This window comes from Loxodonta africana, chromosome 25 (assembly GCF_030014295.1).
Source record: "Loxodonta africana isolate mLoxAfr1 chromosome 25, mLoxAfr1.hap2, whole genome shotgun sequence".
Lineage (NCBI taxonomy): Eukaryota > Metazoa > Chordata > Mammalia > Proboscidea > Elephantidae > Loxodonta > Loxodonta africana.
The window spans coordinates 10793921-10807734 of record NC_087366.1 but is presented as its reverse complement, the minus strand read 5'-3'; the positions used below and the strand labels follow the sequence as shown (position 1 = coordinate 10807734).

Sequence of the window (13814 nt, the reverse complement as noted above, 5' to 3'; positions counted from 1 at the left end):
AATGCAAAGGGTTTATTAATATTTCCCTGTTTGTTGATGTAGTTAAATTGTACAATGCTTTTTATATGGCCTTTGGTTATGAGGCTAGTTGAAGGTGTGCACAAGGGGGGAATTAAAGAATCTAGGTAGGGCTGTCGTGTTATTTTTTTATCAAACCTTGTTGAAGATCTATGCATTATCATGTCACTTCAGTCCCAGAGGTAAGTTCCATAGACAATATTATTCTTTAATTGATGTAAAATTTGTCTCTTGGCTGGATGGATTTTACTGGATAATTCTTATATCCTAAAGCAGATTACAGTATTATGAATCCCATGAAAAAATAATGAGGTAATAAACAATTTACAGTAAAGTGATCTCAAAAGCTTATTAAACTTGCTACTTCTGTAAAGAATGGTCTAGTTATAGAGATCCAAAAACACCCATTGCCATTGATTACGACTCATCACGACCTTAGTGGACAGACTAGAACTGCCCCATAGAGTTTCCCAGGAGCTCCCAATGGATTCGAGCTGCCGACCTTTTGGTTAGCAGCTATAGCACTTAACCACTACACCACCAGGGTTTCCATTATAGAGATCAGATAACTAACATCTGTTATAAACCAGAAATACTCAAATATTAATATTGGCCTTTAACTTTGGAAAGTACACTTTGAAGGTGAGTATCTAATATTCTAATATCATTCACACTGCTTGGCTATTAAAATAAAGGAGATAACATCCTATGCATAATCTTATGACTAATTTGTTAAAACGTAGAAACAATAAAAATAAATTGCATTTAAATAGCATTGTTATTTTAACTATTTTTATATAAAGATAGAAAAGGTACAGTAAATGTCTATTTTACTTACAAGGAGAAATTTAATGTGAATGACGTATTTTATCATTACAGTCCATTCAACCACACACACACACACACACACACACACAATATCTCTCTCTCTCATGAAAAGAGCCAAAGAAATTCCCAAAGAAGTGTTATTACTCAGTTTTTTTTTCTTTTCTCCCTCTTGTTTTAAAATTTGAATTTTTTTGGAATAGTGTCCTTTAAAATATGTGCAAGTCAGAAGTCCCAGAACAGAGATAAAAGAAAACAACACTGGTAATTTTGGCAATTTTTATTTGGAAGAAGACCTCAGAGATAATGACAGTGAAAATTAGAGTGCTTGGTAAGATGAAACTAAATAAAGAAAATAATCAAATAAATTATTTGTTTGAATGCCAAAAAAATCATTGTTATTTTCTCCCTGTAAATAATTGTTTGAACTAGGACCTGTTCATTTTCTCATTTTAATAACAGCAAATATGAAGCTACAATTAAACAGAAAATTATCACTTATAAACCCAACATATCTTTTTTATTTGTAATAATCAGTTTATACACAATCCCCATCAACAATTGGCTATTCAGAAACTGAATTATAATTTCTTAAACCTTGAATTAATATTTCTGTTATTCTTGATTGAAACTTACCCAATGTCAACTAAAAGATCTCTAAAGCATGAACCTGTAGCATGTTTAGACTATGAATTAGAATTAAATAACCTCAGTTAAAATTTGTTGTTACATAAATGTATTTAAATAATTTAGATTATTTATATCTAGATTATTTACTACTTAGAATAGTCTCCTTAGTTTATCACTGTATTGCAAGGTGCTAAAGGAATGATTTATAGTAATTTATAGTAAATCAACCAAGGAGAATAAATAGCTTCCTTCTCACTATTGTCTCTTCAATGTAACATACAAGAAATAGAAAATAATTGGAGTGGCAAGGAGATGAGAAATGATCACAAAATTTATATTGAACTATGCAGGCCTACAGAGAATTATAAGGATTTCTTAGATGTTATTTTAAACAGTGATTTATAAATGGTTTTGGCAAAAGAGAAAACAATGCAGACATAAGAATTTAGCATAGTTGATGTTTGTTTTAATGCCTATCCATTTATTATTACAGGCTTCCATTTTGTTTTGGGGATTAGCGTCATTGAACTTTACGGCTCAAAGGAGCTATAGAGATCATCTAGTGCAATTCTTAATTTTACAAATGAAGGTACTGAGGTCTGAGAAATTAAGGTATAAACCTGAGAAAATACAGCGGTTAGTGGCAAAGATAGAAAACGGCCTTTGCCTCTTGCTTACAATCAAGAGGGGACATTTTCAGTGAGTTGAACATTGATTTAGAGACCAAGCTGACTCAAATGTAAAGCCTGTGACTTTGATGGGTGGACCACATGCTTGCCTGTGTATTATAAAATGGATAGAAAGATAGAAACAGAAGTAATAAACAAAGTATACAAAACAGAAAAGATGGTAAGGCCCTGCCTTTAATATACTCATAGCTCACAGAGGTCAACAGACGCTTTTGGTGCAATTTCGTAAAGTGCAATGACAGAGATATGCAGGAACATTAGGAGACAACCAAAGGGCAACTGGCTTAGGTTTTAAGCATTAATCTGTAAAATGGGAGTTAACAGGGTTGTTTGTAGGATTAAATGAGATAATATCTGAAAGCACCAATTACTTAGTAAAAATACAACATTTAGTTCCATTTCCTTCCCTTTCTTAGTCTGCATTATGTGTAGATTCCATAAACACTTCTGATTTATTTTATAATTATCCTTCCTGTTATAAAGTTGTTTTATTACAGTTATTTTTTAAAAAGTTAGTGCAAAGGCTCAAAGGAGCCTTGGTGGTGCAAAGGTTAAGTGTTGGGCCACTAACTGAAAAGCTGGCGATTCAAAACCACCTAACAACTCCATGGAAGAAAGAGCTGGAGATCTGCTTAGATAGATTGCTGACTAGAAAACCCTATGAAGCAGTTCCCTGTCACATGGGGTCACTATGAGTCAAAACGGACTTGAAGGCATCCAAGGGCAAGGCTCAATGAAATACTATCTTCATTTTTTTTTTTTCAATTCATATTTAGATTTATTTAAATAATTCTGAAAATTCTCATAATTACATTGTTAATTATTTGGAAGCAGTCTGCCAAATAAGCTTTATGGTTTATCCTAATGTTTTTTAATGATAGTTATTATTTAGTCTGATCCTAAGAATTACATATACTCACTGTAGAAAATGTGGGGGAAATTTATTACATTTTTAACCAGTGATAAGCCAAACATTTAGATGCATTTACTCATAGTCTTTTTTTGTGTGTGTGCACGTATATATTTTTAAAGAGTAAGATCATAACAAAGTAATCTGAGCCCTTTGCTCTGTTTTTGAGATTTTGAGCTTTTTTTGTCTGTTTTATTTAACTTTATATTTGAAAGGGTACGAGTTTCACGTATTGTTAAGTGTTCTTAGAAAATAAAACCATACTACCATAAAAACTCTTTGAATTTTAGTTTTCATAAACAGACAGCTGAATTAATACCTTGAAATTTGTATTCCAAATGTCTATGTTTAAGACAGTGTGATAAGATTTTGAGAATTCAAAAATTTAGGGGTAGGTTGAATTTATTATACTGAAATGTTTTTGCATGGATTAGAATAAAATAAAATTGTACAATATTTTGTACATTTTTTAAGAGGACCATACTGCATATTTTGCAATACAAAATTCTGTGTATTGGGAAGTACTAAAGAAACTTTATAAATGATATCATCTTTATCATTTTATACAATTTTTACCAATAGACACCTGTCCAATTCATATCCTTCATGAAGAACACCTGAATCAATTATCTGTTGCTGCATAGAAAACCACCCCAAAACTTGGGGGCTTCAAACAACATTTTATTTGTTCATGATTCTGCAAATCATCAGTTCCAGCTGGATTCAGCTGTGTGGTTCTTCCTGTATTGCCTAGGGTCACTCATGTGGCTGCAGTTATCTATTAGTCTACGCAGTTGATTCGTGGGGAGCCTTTATGGTCTAAAACAATTCTGTTTACATGTCTGGCAACAGAGAATATGTATTAGATAAAAGGATATATTTATTGAATAAAACTGACCAATATATACAAACATGAAAAAATAGTCAGTGCACCAGATTTTTTTTTTTTTATATCAGGATATTTAAGTCCAAAGATTTAGCCAATTATCTATGTATTATTTTTTTTTAATTGAGGTAGAATGGTTATCAAATTTAAATTAAGAACTATGTTTAAATTATTTTTACTGATACTTGACTGTATATGAGCTTTTTCAAATTGCTATAATAATACTATCGATGGAAGATTAGAGTAAAAATCAAATACAAAAGAATGGTGGAATAATAAATAAAAAATAAAATATGTGATGGGAAATTCATTAGTAAGAAAATACCAGGTTAATAAATGTCCATCAAACAGATGTGACAAATACCATATATATATATATATTTGGTATTTGTAAACTCTAAAACAACAAGAACTGTATTTTTTACATTAATTTATTTGTATATATGTAAACATAATGGAGCATATATCATTTATTGCAGACCAGTTATTTGGTATTCAAGAGGGTTTAAAATTTTAATAGCAAATATTGAATTTGAAGATCGTTTAAAGGGAAGAGTTAATTCATTTAATTTGAGGACTCTTTCAAATCAAAATGGACAAAATACATACAAACATTTTATATTGTAAAACATAAATTTCACATTGAAAATGAATGCAATTTTTACAGTCTAAAGAATGTTAGTGTAACAACCACTCAGATCAATAAACTGAATATCTGCAATAACTTAGAAATCTCTTATGCGCTCTCCTCAAATGCCATCCTTCTTCCTTTTCCGTAGAGATAACCACTATCCTGACATTTCTGATAGTCAATTCCTTGCTTTTCCTTAGCTTTACCCAAGATGTATGCCATCTCTAAACAATATAATTTAGCCTGTTTGGTGAACTTCATATAAATAGAATTCTGCTGTGGGTATTTGTGTGTGTGTGTGTGTGTGTGTGCGCGCGCGCACGCTTTGTTTCTTTCATTTAACCTTCTGTATAGGAGATCATCAATGCTGCTGTTGTTGTTGTTGTTGTTGTTAGGTGCCGTCGAGTCAGTTTCGACTCAGAGCGACCCTATGCACAACAGAACGAAACACTGCCCGGTCCTGCGCCATCCTTACAATCGTTCTTATGCTTAAGCTCATTGTTGCAGCCACTGTGTCAATCCACCTCATTGACGGTCTCCCTCTTTTCCGCTGACCCTGCACTCTGCCAAGCATGATGTCTTTCTCCAGGGACTCATCCCACCTGACAACATGTCCAAAGTATGTAAGACGCAGTCTCGCCATCCTTGCCCCTAAGGAGCATTCTGGCCACACTTCTTCCAAGACAGATATGTTCTTTCTTTTGGCGTTCCATGGTATATTCAATATTCTTCGCAAACACCACAATTCAAAGGCGTCAACTCTTCTTTGGTCTTCCTTACTCATTGTCCATCTTTCACATGCATATGATATAATTGAAAATACCATGGCTTGGGCAGGCACACCTTAGTCTTCAGGGTGACATCTTTGCTCTTCGACACTTTGAAGAGGTCCTTTGCAGCAGATTTACCCAATGCAATACATCTTTTGATTTCTTGACTGCTGCTTCCATGGCTGTTGATTCTGGAACCAAGTAAAATGAAATTCTTGACAACTTCAATTTTTTCTCCGTTTATCATGATGTTGCTTTTTGGTCCAGTTGTGAGGATTTTTGTTTTCTTTATGTTGAGGTGTGATCTATACTGAAGACTGTGGTCTTTGATCTTCATTAGTAAGTGCTTCAAGTCCTCTTCACTTTCAGCAGGCAAGGTTGTGTCATCTGCATAACACAGGTTGTTAATGAGTCTTCCTCCAATCCTGATGCCCCATTCTTCTTCATATAGTCCAGCTTCTCGTATTATTTGTTCAGCATACAGATTAAATAGGTATGGTGAAAGAATACAACCCTGACACACACCTTTCCTGACTTTAAACCAATCAGTATCCCCTTGTTCTGTCCGAACAACTGCCTTTTGATCTATGTAATGGTTCATCATGAGCACCATTAAGTGTTCTGGAATTCCTATTCTTCTCAGTGTTATCCATAGTTTGTTATGATCCACACAGTCGAATGCCTTTGCATAGTCAATAAAACACAGGTAAACATCCTTCTGGTATTCTCTGCTTTCAGCCAGGATCCATCTGACATCAGCAATGATATGCCTGGTTCCACGTCCTCTTCTGAAGCCAGCCTGAATTTCTGGCAGTTCCCCGTAGATATACTGCTACAGCTGTTTTTGAATGATCTTCAGCAGAATTTTGCTTGCATGTGATATTAATGATATTGTTCTATAATTTCCACATTTGGTTGGATCACCTTTCTTGGGAATAGGCATAAATATGGATCTCTTCCAGTCAGTTGGCCAGGAAGCTGTCTTCCATATTTCTTGGCATAGACGAGTGAGCACCTCAAGCGCTGCATCTGTTTGTTGAAACATCTCAATTGATATTCCATCAATTCCTGGAGCCTTGCTTTTTGCCAATGCCTTCAGAGCAGCTTGGACTTCTTCCTTCAGTACCATCGGTTCCTGATCATATGCCACCTCTGAAATGGTTGAATAATGACTAATTGTTTTTGGTATAATGACTCTGTGTATGCCTTCCATCTTCTTTTGATGCTTCCTGCATCATTTAATATTTTCCCCATGGAATCCTTCCCTATTGCAACTCGAGGCTTGAATTTTTTCTTCAGTTCTTTCAGCTTGAGAAATGATGAGCGTGTTCTTCCCTTTTGGTTTTCCATCTTCAGCTCTTTGCACATGTCATTATAATACTTTACTTTGTCTTCTCCAGAGGCTCTTTGAAATCGTCTGTTCAGTTCTTTCACTTCATGAATTTTTCCTTTTGCTTTAGCTGCTCGACACCCAAGAGCAAGTTTCGGAGTCTTTGCTGACATCCATCTTAGTCTTTTCTTTCTTTCCTGTCTTTTCAGTGACCTCTTGCTTTCTTCATGGATGATGTCCTTGATGTCATTCCACAGCTCATCTGGTCTTTGGTCACTAGTGTTCAATGCATCAAATCTATTCTTGAGATGGCCTCTAAATTCAGGTGGGATATACTCAAGGTCATATTTTGACTCTTGTGGACTTGCTCTGATTTTCTTCAGTTTCAGCTTGAACTTGCATATGAGCAATTGATGGTCTGTTCCACAGTGGGCCCCTGGCCTTGTTCTGACTGATGATATTGAGCTTTTCCAATGTCTTTTAAAACAGATGTAGTCAATTTGATTACTGTGTGTTCCATCTGGTGAGGTCCATGTGTATAGTCACCATTTATGTTGGTGAAAGAAGGTATTTGCAATGAAGAAGTCGTTGGCCTTACAAAATTCTGTCATTCCATCTCCAGCATTGTTTCCATCATCAAGGCCATATTTTCCAACTACTGATCCTTCTACTTTGTTTCCAACTTTTGTATTCCAATCGCCAGTAATTTTCAATGCATCTTCATTGCATGTTTGATCAATTTCAGACTGCAGCAGCTTATAAAAATCTTCTATTTCTTCATCTTTGGCCCTAGTGGTTGGTTTGTAAATTTGAATAATAGTCTTATTAACTGGTCTTCCTTGTAGGCGTATGGATATTATCCTATCACTGACAGTGTTGTATTTCAGGATAGATCTTGAAACGTTCTTTTTGACAGTGAATGCAACACCATTCCTCTTAGAGTTGTCATTCCCAGCATAGTAGACTATATGGTTGTCCAATTCAAAATGGCCAATACCACTCCATTTCAGCTCACTAATGCCTAGGATATCGATGTTTATGTGTTCCATTTCATTTTTCCATTTTACCTAGATTCATACTTTGCACATTCCAGGTTCCGATTATTAATGGATGTTTGGAGCTGTTTCTTCTCATTTTGAGTCGTGCCACATTAGCAAATGAAGGTCCCGAAAGCTTTCCTCCATCCACGTCATTAAGGTTGACTCTACTTTGAGGAGGCAGCTCTTCCCCAGTCATCTTTTGAGTGCCTTCCAACCTGGGGGGCTCATCTTCCAGCACTATATGAGACAATGTTCTGCTGCTATTCATAAGGTTTCCACTGGCTAATGCTTTTCAGAAATAGACTGCAGGGTCCTTCTTCCTAGTCTGTCTTAGCCTGGAAGCTTAGCTGAAACCTTTCCTCCATGGGTGACTCTGCTGGTATCTGAATACCAGTAGCATAGCTTCCAGCAACACAGCAACACACAAGCCCCCACAGTAGAACCAAGTACAGACATGTGGGGGTCCATGATGCTACAGACAGCTATATTCTTGATAATGTTAACATACTTGAATGGATCAGTTTTTTTTTTTTTTTTTCTTTTTAATGCTTTATGATTGGTGGTTTAAAAAATCCTTCCACATTGAAAGACTGTGATGCTGAATGCTTCAAAGGTCAGTGGAGCAAGGGCCGGGGTTTGGGGACTATGGCTTCAGGGGACTTCTAAGTCAATTGGCAAAATAAATTCTATTATGAAAACATTCTGCATCCCACTTTGAAGTGTGGTGTCTGGGGTCTTAAATGCTAACAAGCGGCCATCTGAGATGCATCAGTTGGTCTCAACCCACCTGGATCAAAGGAGAATGAAGAACACCAAGGTCACAAGATAATTATAAGCCCAAGAGACAGAAAGGGCCACATGAACTAGAGACTTACATCATCCTGAGACCAGAAGAACTAGATGGTGCCTGGCCACAACCGATGACTGCCCTGATAGGGAGCACAACAGAGAACCCCTGAGGGAGCAGGAGAACAGTGGTATGCAGACCCCAAATTCTCATAAAAAGACCAGACTTAATGGTCTGACTGAGACTAGAAGAATCCCGGCAGCCATGGTCCCCAAACCTTCTGTTGGCCCAGGATAGGAACCATTCCCGAAGGCAACTCATCGGACATGGAATGGACTGGACGATGTGTTGGAGAGAGATGCTGATGAGGAGTGAGCTACCTGTATCAGGTGGACACTTGAGACTGTGTTGGCAACTCCTGTCTGGAGGGGAGATGGGAGGGTAGAGAGGGTTAAACCCAGTACCCAGTGCCCTTGAGTCGATTCCGACTCATAGCGACCCTATAGGACGGAGTAGAACTGCCCCATAGAGTTTCCAAGGAGTGCCTGGCTGATTCAAAGTGCCAGCGCTTTGGTTAGCAGCCATAGCACTTAACCACTACGCCGCCAAGGAGAGGGTTAGAAACTGGCAAAACGGTCACGAAAGCAGAGACTGGAAAGAGGGAGCAGGCTGACTGATAAGGGGGAGAGTAAATGAGAGTATGTAGTAAGGTGTATATAAGTTTATATGTGAGAGACTGACTTGATTTGTAAACTTTCACTTAAAGCAGGATAAAAATTATTTAAAAAAAAAAAGATTGTGATGACACTTTTCTATGTTTATTCCTAGAAGCCTCATGTGTCTGTTTTTCCTTATTCTGTGTAAATAGATTTTCGCCTATGATGTAAGGAAGGAATCCAATATAGATACCCATATTCCCCGTTTATTCAAATGTCCATCCTTTCTCCCAAACTACTTCATTAAAACTCTGTCACATATGAGGTGTCCAAGTATGTGGGTAGACTTTTTAGATTACCTAGTCTGCTCCAAGTAATTTTTTAAATACAATATTTGTAAGGAGCATGACCACCGAGACCATTAAGGCATAGCATTTTTCCCAACTGTCTCTTTTTCTCACACAAATTTTGGACATGTTTTAAAAATTGCTCTGTGGAAGCAGGTTTAGTTGTATTATTACAATATACCCATATATTATTTTGAAAGATTGTAAGAAAATGACCATTTTCCAATGATTCACTAGCACATGTGGTTAAACAAAGAATGGTAGGGATTACGGAAAGAAAAAAAGCCTTTTATGTCACCATATCTGAAGATTTAATCTGTCCATATATGTGAAATGTCTTTTTATGAGAATAAAACTCACCAACCAATGACCTTAGAATTTATATCAACTTTTCAAGATCATTGTGTCTAAGTTTGAGTTACTAAGGGTTCACGCCTTGTCCAGAGCTCTTGTAACATTAAAAGGATGAGGATTTCTACAACTTGGAGGAAATTGTTTTCTGGTAGGCATACTGCCTGATCATGTTTTTAGAATATAATAACTGCAAACACAAGACTCCAAGTTATGAGAAGTAAGGTGTGCTCCTGTCCTATGCTTCACAATGGACAGGCTTTCTCAAGGGGTAGCCCCCCCTTTTTTTTTTAGTAGAAAATGTCTTAAAAGTCTTATGCGTAATTTCTACTTTCAATCTGTAGCTAAGAGGAAAAGGTGGCTTAAGACCCAACTTTTAAAATTTGACTAAGTAAAAAGTTAGTGTTATTATTCTTATTCTAAATTTCCAATTAAATATCAATCCGGAAGATAATCATTTTTACTTCATAACATAGAAGCAAAATTTGAAAATATATGCACATTAATTTTTGAAACACAAATATAAGTCTTATTATTTGATGAAAATGAACCTTTTCAGAAGATAACATTTTTAAGCCCTGCCTATGTCTTTTGCAGTTTTCAGTTGTTATGATCTTGCTTTTCTATATTTACAGTGAAAAGGAAAACATGCTGCTGGTGAAGGAGATAAAATAAAGACAACTGAGAGAGACTGACCGAATTATTTTAACAGGATTAATATGTTTCACACTCATAACTAATGCTTTTAGAAAACTAAGTCAATGCAATACATTACCTGAAGAAGCTTATCATAGTAATAAACACTGGTAGAATTTGGCTGATCATGTCTGGAAATTATAGACTTTAAAATAATAAATCAAGTGCTTAAATATGGAAAATATTAGTTTCCCTTCTGTCTTAAATATTTACAAATTCTGGATTTTAGGGTAAAAATCAATGAAAGATGAAATCCCAATTATTTCTTAAGACAAATTCAGATTCTCCTATCTCTCCAAAATATGGTTAAATTCATCCAGAAAAGCAGGATCCAATATATTGCATAGGTTGATAGGTTATATGATAAATAGATAGATGGATAGGTAGGTAGGTAGGTAGATCGGTAGAATTCCATGAAATTTATTGAAATACTAGTTCTACAGATGCAATAACTTACTCTTCTAGAACTAAAGGAACATTAAAGATTATGTCAGATTGTTCATATTATAAAAAATAGCAACAAGAAATTATCATATCAGCAGGCAAAGTTTAAAAGGTTCATAAGAAGTTATATCCTGCCCAGGAAAAAAACAGACAATAACAACAAAAAACCTATTGTATAGTTAATAGACTTGGTATCCATAAAAGCTTATTGAAGCCACAAAGGTTCAGATAAGAGGTAGAAAGAATGTGGAGCACAGGGCTAATGAGCATCTACAGGAATAGAGTCCCATGAAAACTACAAAGAATATACAAGCCTTGCAAACAAACCTCAAAGCTTTTTTTTTTTCATTACCTGTCCCTACTGGGGTCAAAATAATGCTTCTTTCATTCAGCCTGGAACTCTAATATGTCAAGCCCTGTTTACAACTCACATCTGATTGACTGATAAGCCAGACCACAATAATCACTCTTAAGACAACACCTCAGACCTCCTGATAGAGATGCCAATAGATCATGGAGAGATGTTCTGGCATCACTTTGTTTGACAGACTGTTAAAAATCCCCTTGCAGAATGCCAGAATACAAGACATTCTCACAATCTTAAAGTAGCCTCACACAATTTGTGACGAACAGTTGTATAAACCAACCAACATACAGAAAAATAAATGAACCAAGAATCAAAATACAATGGCTATTTCTTACTGGATTTCAGAAACAAAATTTTTAGTATTTGTTATTTCATTTTTTAAAAAATCCAAATAAATCTTTCTTTAGGCTTGTTAACAGTGTCCTGGCTGCCTGGACTAAGGGATTTCTTCTTAAAAATGCAGCAATGATTGTGTGATGCTCCATGGAACTTGTTCCCTATACTCAGTTTCTTCTGTAAATACACTGCTGATAGGATTTATATATTTCTCACAATACTGTGTAAAAAACTACATACAGACCTGAAGCACAGTGCCCTCTGGTGTACAGATAAAATGAAATATTCATATAACCATATCTACTGGATATAAAAAAAAAAAACACAAAATATATAAAACAAAGTTGGGTTCTACATAAATTCTAAACCAATCACTAGGAATTCTAAACTTTTATCACTAACGAACAAACCAAACTGATAACTTTATTTAAAACATTCTTTCGGCATAGATCAATATAATCTAATCCATTCAGGCAGCCACTTGTAAACTCCTCTATTTAATGGATTCACCGGACTTTGGGTCAGCAGACAGTCTTTGTTGAATTTAATATAGGACACCTTTTGTGTGGCTTATTCAGACTTCAAATTTAGAAGAGAAATAAAAGTCTAAGGTCGTATATCTTAATCTCCTTTTCCTTGGTCTTTGCTTCCATGTCCTATTTATCTGCTCCGTCTTTTTAGTCCACTGCTGCTTCCCAAGTTTATCTGCTCTACCTTTTTATTCCAAGGCTGCTTCCCAAGTTTCTAAATGCAAAATTGCCTTTCAGTTAAAAAAGGATGAAGTGACTTAAATTCTCAGTGACTACTAGAAGAAACCATTTTCATTTAGGCTGAAAACAATAACTTATCATGGTATAAGGGAGAAAGGAAGAGCAACTTCATTTTAAAATTGTGGCTATTTAAAATGAGAAACCATTTCTCAACCTTTTGGCTAAGATCAAAAGTAAAATGAGAAACTCAGCCTCAGGGTTAATTGGCATTTACTTTAAGGTGGTGTAATAATCTAGATTTTTGGAAATGAGGCCCAAGTGGTCACCATTATCTTTTTTTTTTTTCACATTATGTTAAATCTACAAAAAATACTTTTAAATAACAAAGAAACATTACTATGGTACATAATAAATAATAACACTTCTGATAATAACACTTTCCCATCTGAAACTTTTCCTTAAAGAAACTTCTCATTTATACACAACCTTCAAGGATGGTATCACTGTAATTGCTTTCCCTTTGCTTCATACCTGTATATCTTGTATCTTGTGCTAAATCCCTGCCGGCTTCTGTCCACAAAATCTGTGTACTCCTGTGAGCGATGGAAGGGTCCCTTATCAGAGAGGAGCCAGTCGAAGGGACTTGTGGCATGCTGATCCGAGACAGCAGCAACTGCTAAAGCCCAGCAATGAAGACTCAGTGCTATCCACTCCCATAGAGCCATCAGAGAGAACAATTCAGCACCAGCTCTGCTCCGCCATACCATGCTTCCACTGGGGGTACAGAGCCTTCATCCTCTTAGCTTGCCCTCAACACCTAGACAAAATACACAGGCAGTTAGTTAGCCTCTAGGAGATTCCCTCCTATCCATGAAGGTGCTGAGGTGGCTAACAGTCTTTTCTAAGTATTATTTAGTACCATCATTTCAAATTAGGTGATAGCAAAAGTGATTAAGCAAGCCAAAATAGTTATATATTTTCAGAGTTGTATGTCTTTCACTTTGTGTTTTTTTTTTTTTTTTAATTTATTGAATAATAAGTCAATGAGCCATAACCAGGCTTTTCCTAACATGTCATCCAATGGATCATCAAAGTCTGTGGAGGAAAATTTGGAAGTTCCCACTAACATTCTTCAGACTGCTTAATTTTTTATAGAACTGGATACTTTCAAAATAAATTTTGAATATATTTACCTATTTCATAAGTTATGTTATAAATTTTAATTTCTGGGTATATTTTATTGTATATTTTATAGTCAACAAAAATACTTTTAAATGAATTAAAGATACTCAGGTACTTATTTCCACAATACAGATATAATAGGAATAAAACTGTGGGTCTGAAAATAAACAAATACACAAATATGTGTATTTATACATATACGCACGTGA

At 35.5% G+C, this 13814-nt stretch overlaps 1 protein-coding gene across 2 annotated transcripts in view; it reads right to left on the bottom strand.

The window, feature by feature from the left end:
• BRINP3 (BMP/retinoic acid inducible neural specific 3) overlaps positions 1–13225 on the bottom strand; it is a 531587-nt gene extending 518362 nt beyond the window's left edge. Inside the window, exon 1 of one of the 2 annotated variants that reach the window (XM_003410835.4) lies at positions 12955–13225. In XM_003410835.4, coding sequence (XP_003410883.1) covers positions 12955–13190 — 236 coding nt within the window. In that variant the 5' untranslated portion in view covers positions 13191–13225. The remainder of the gene's footprint in view (positions 1–12954) is intronic. The other variant, XM_010590937.2, reaches the window with a different exon arrangement.
• Between the last annotated feature and the right edge of the window lie 589 nt (positions 13226–13814).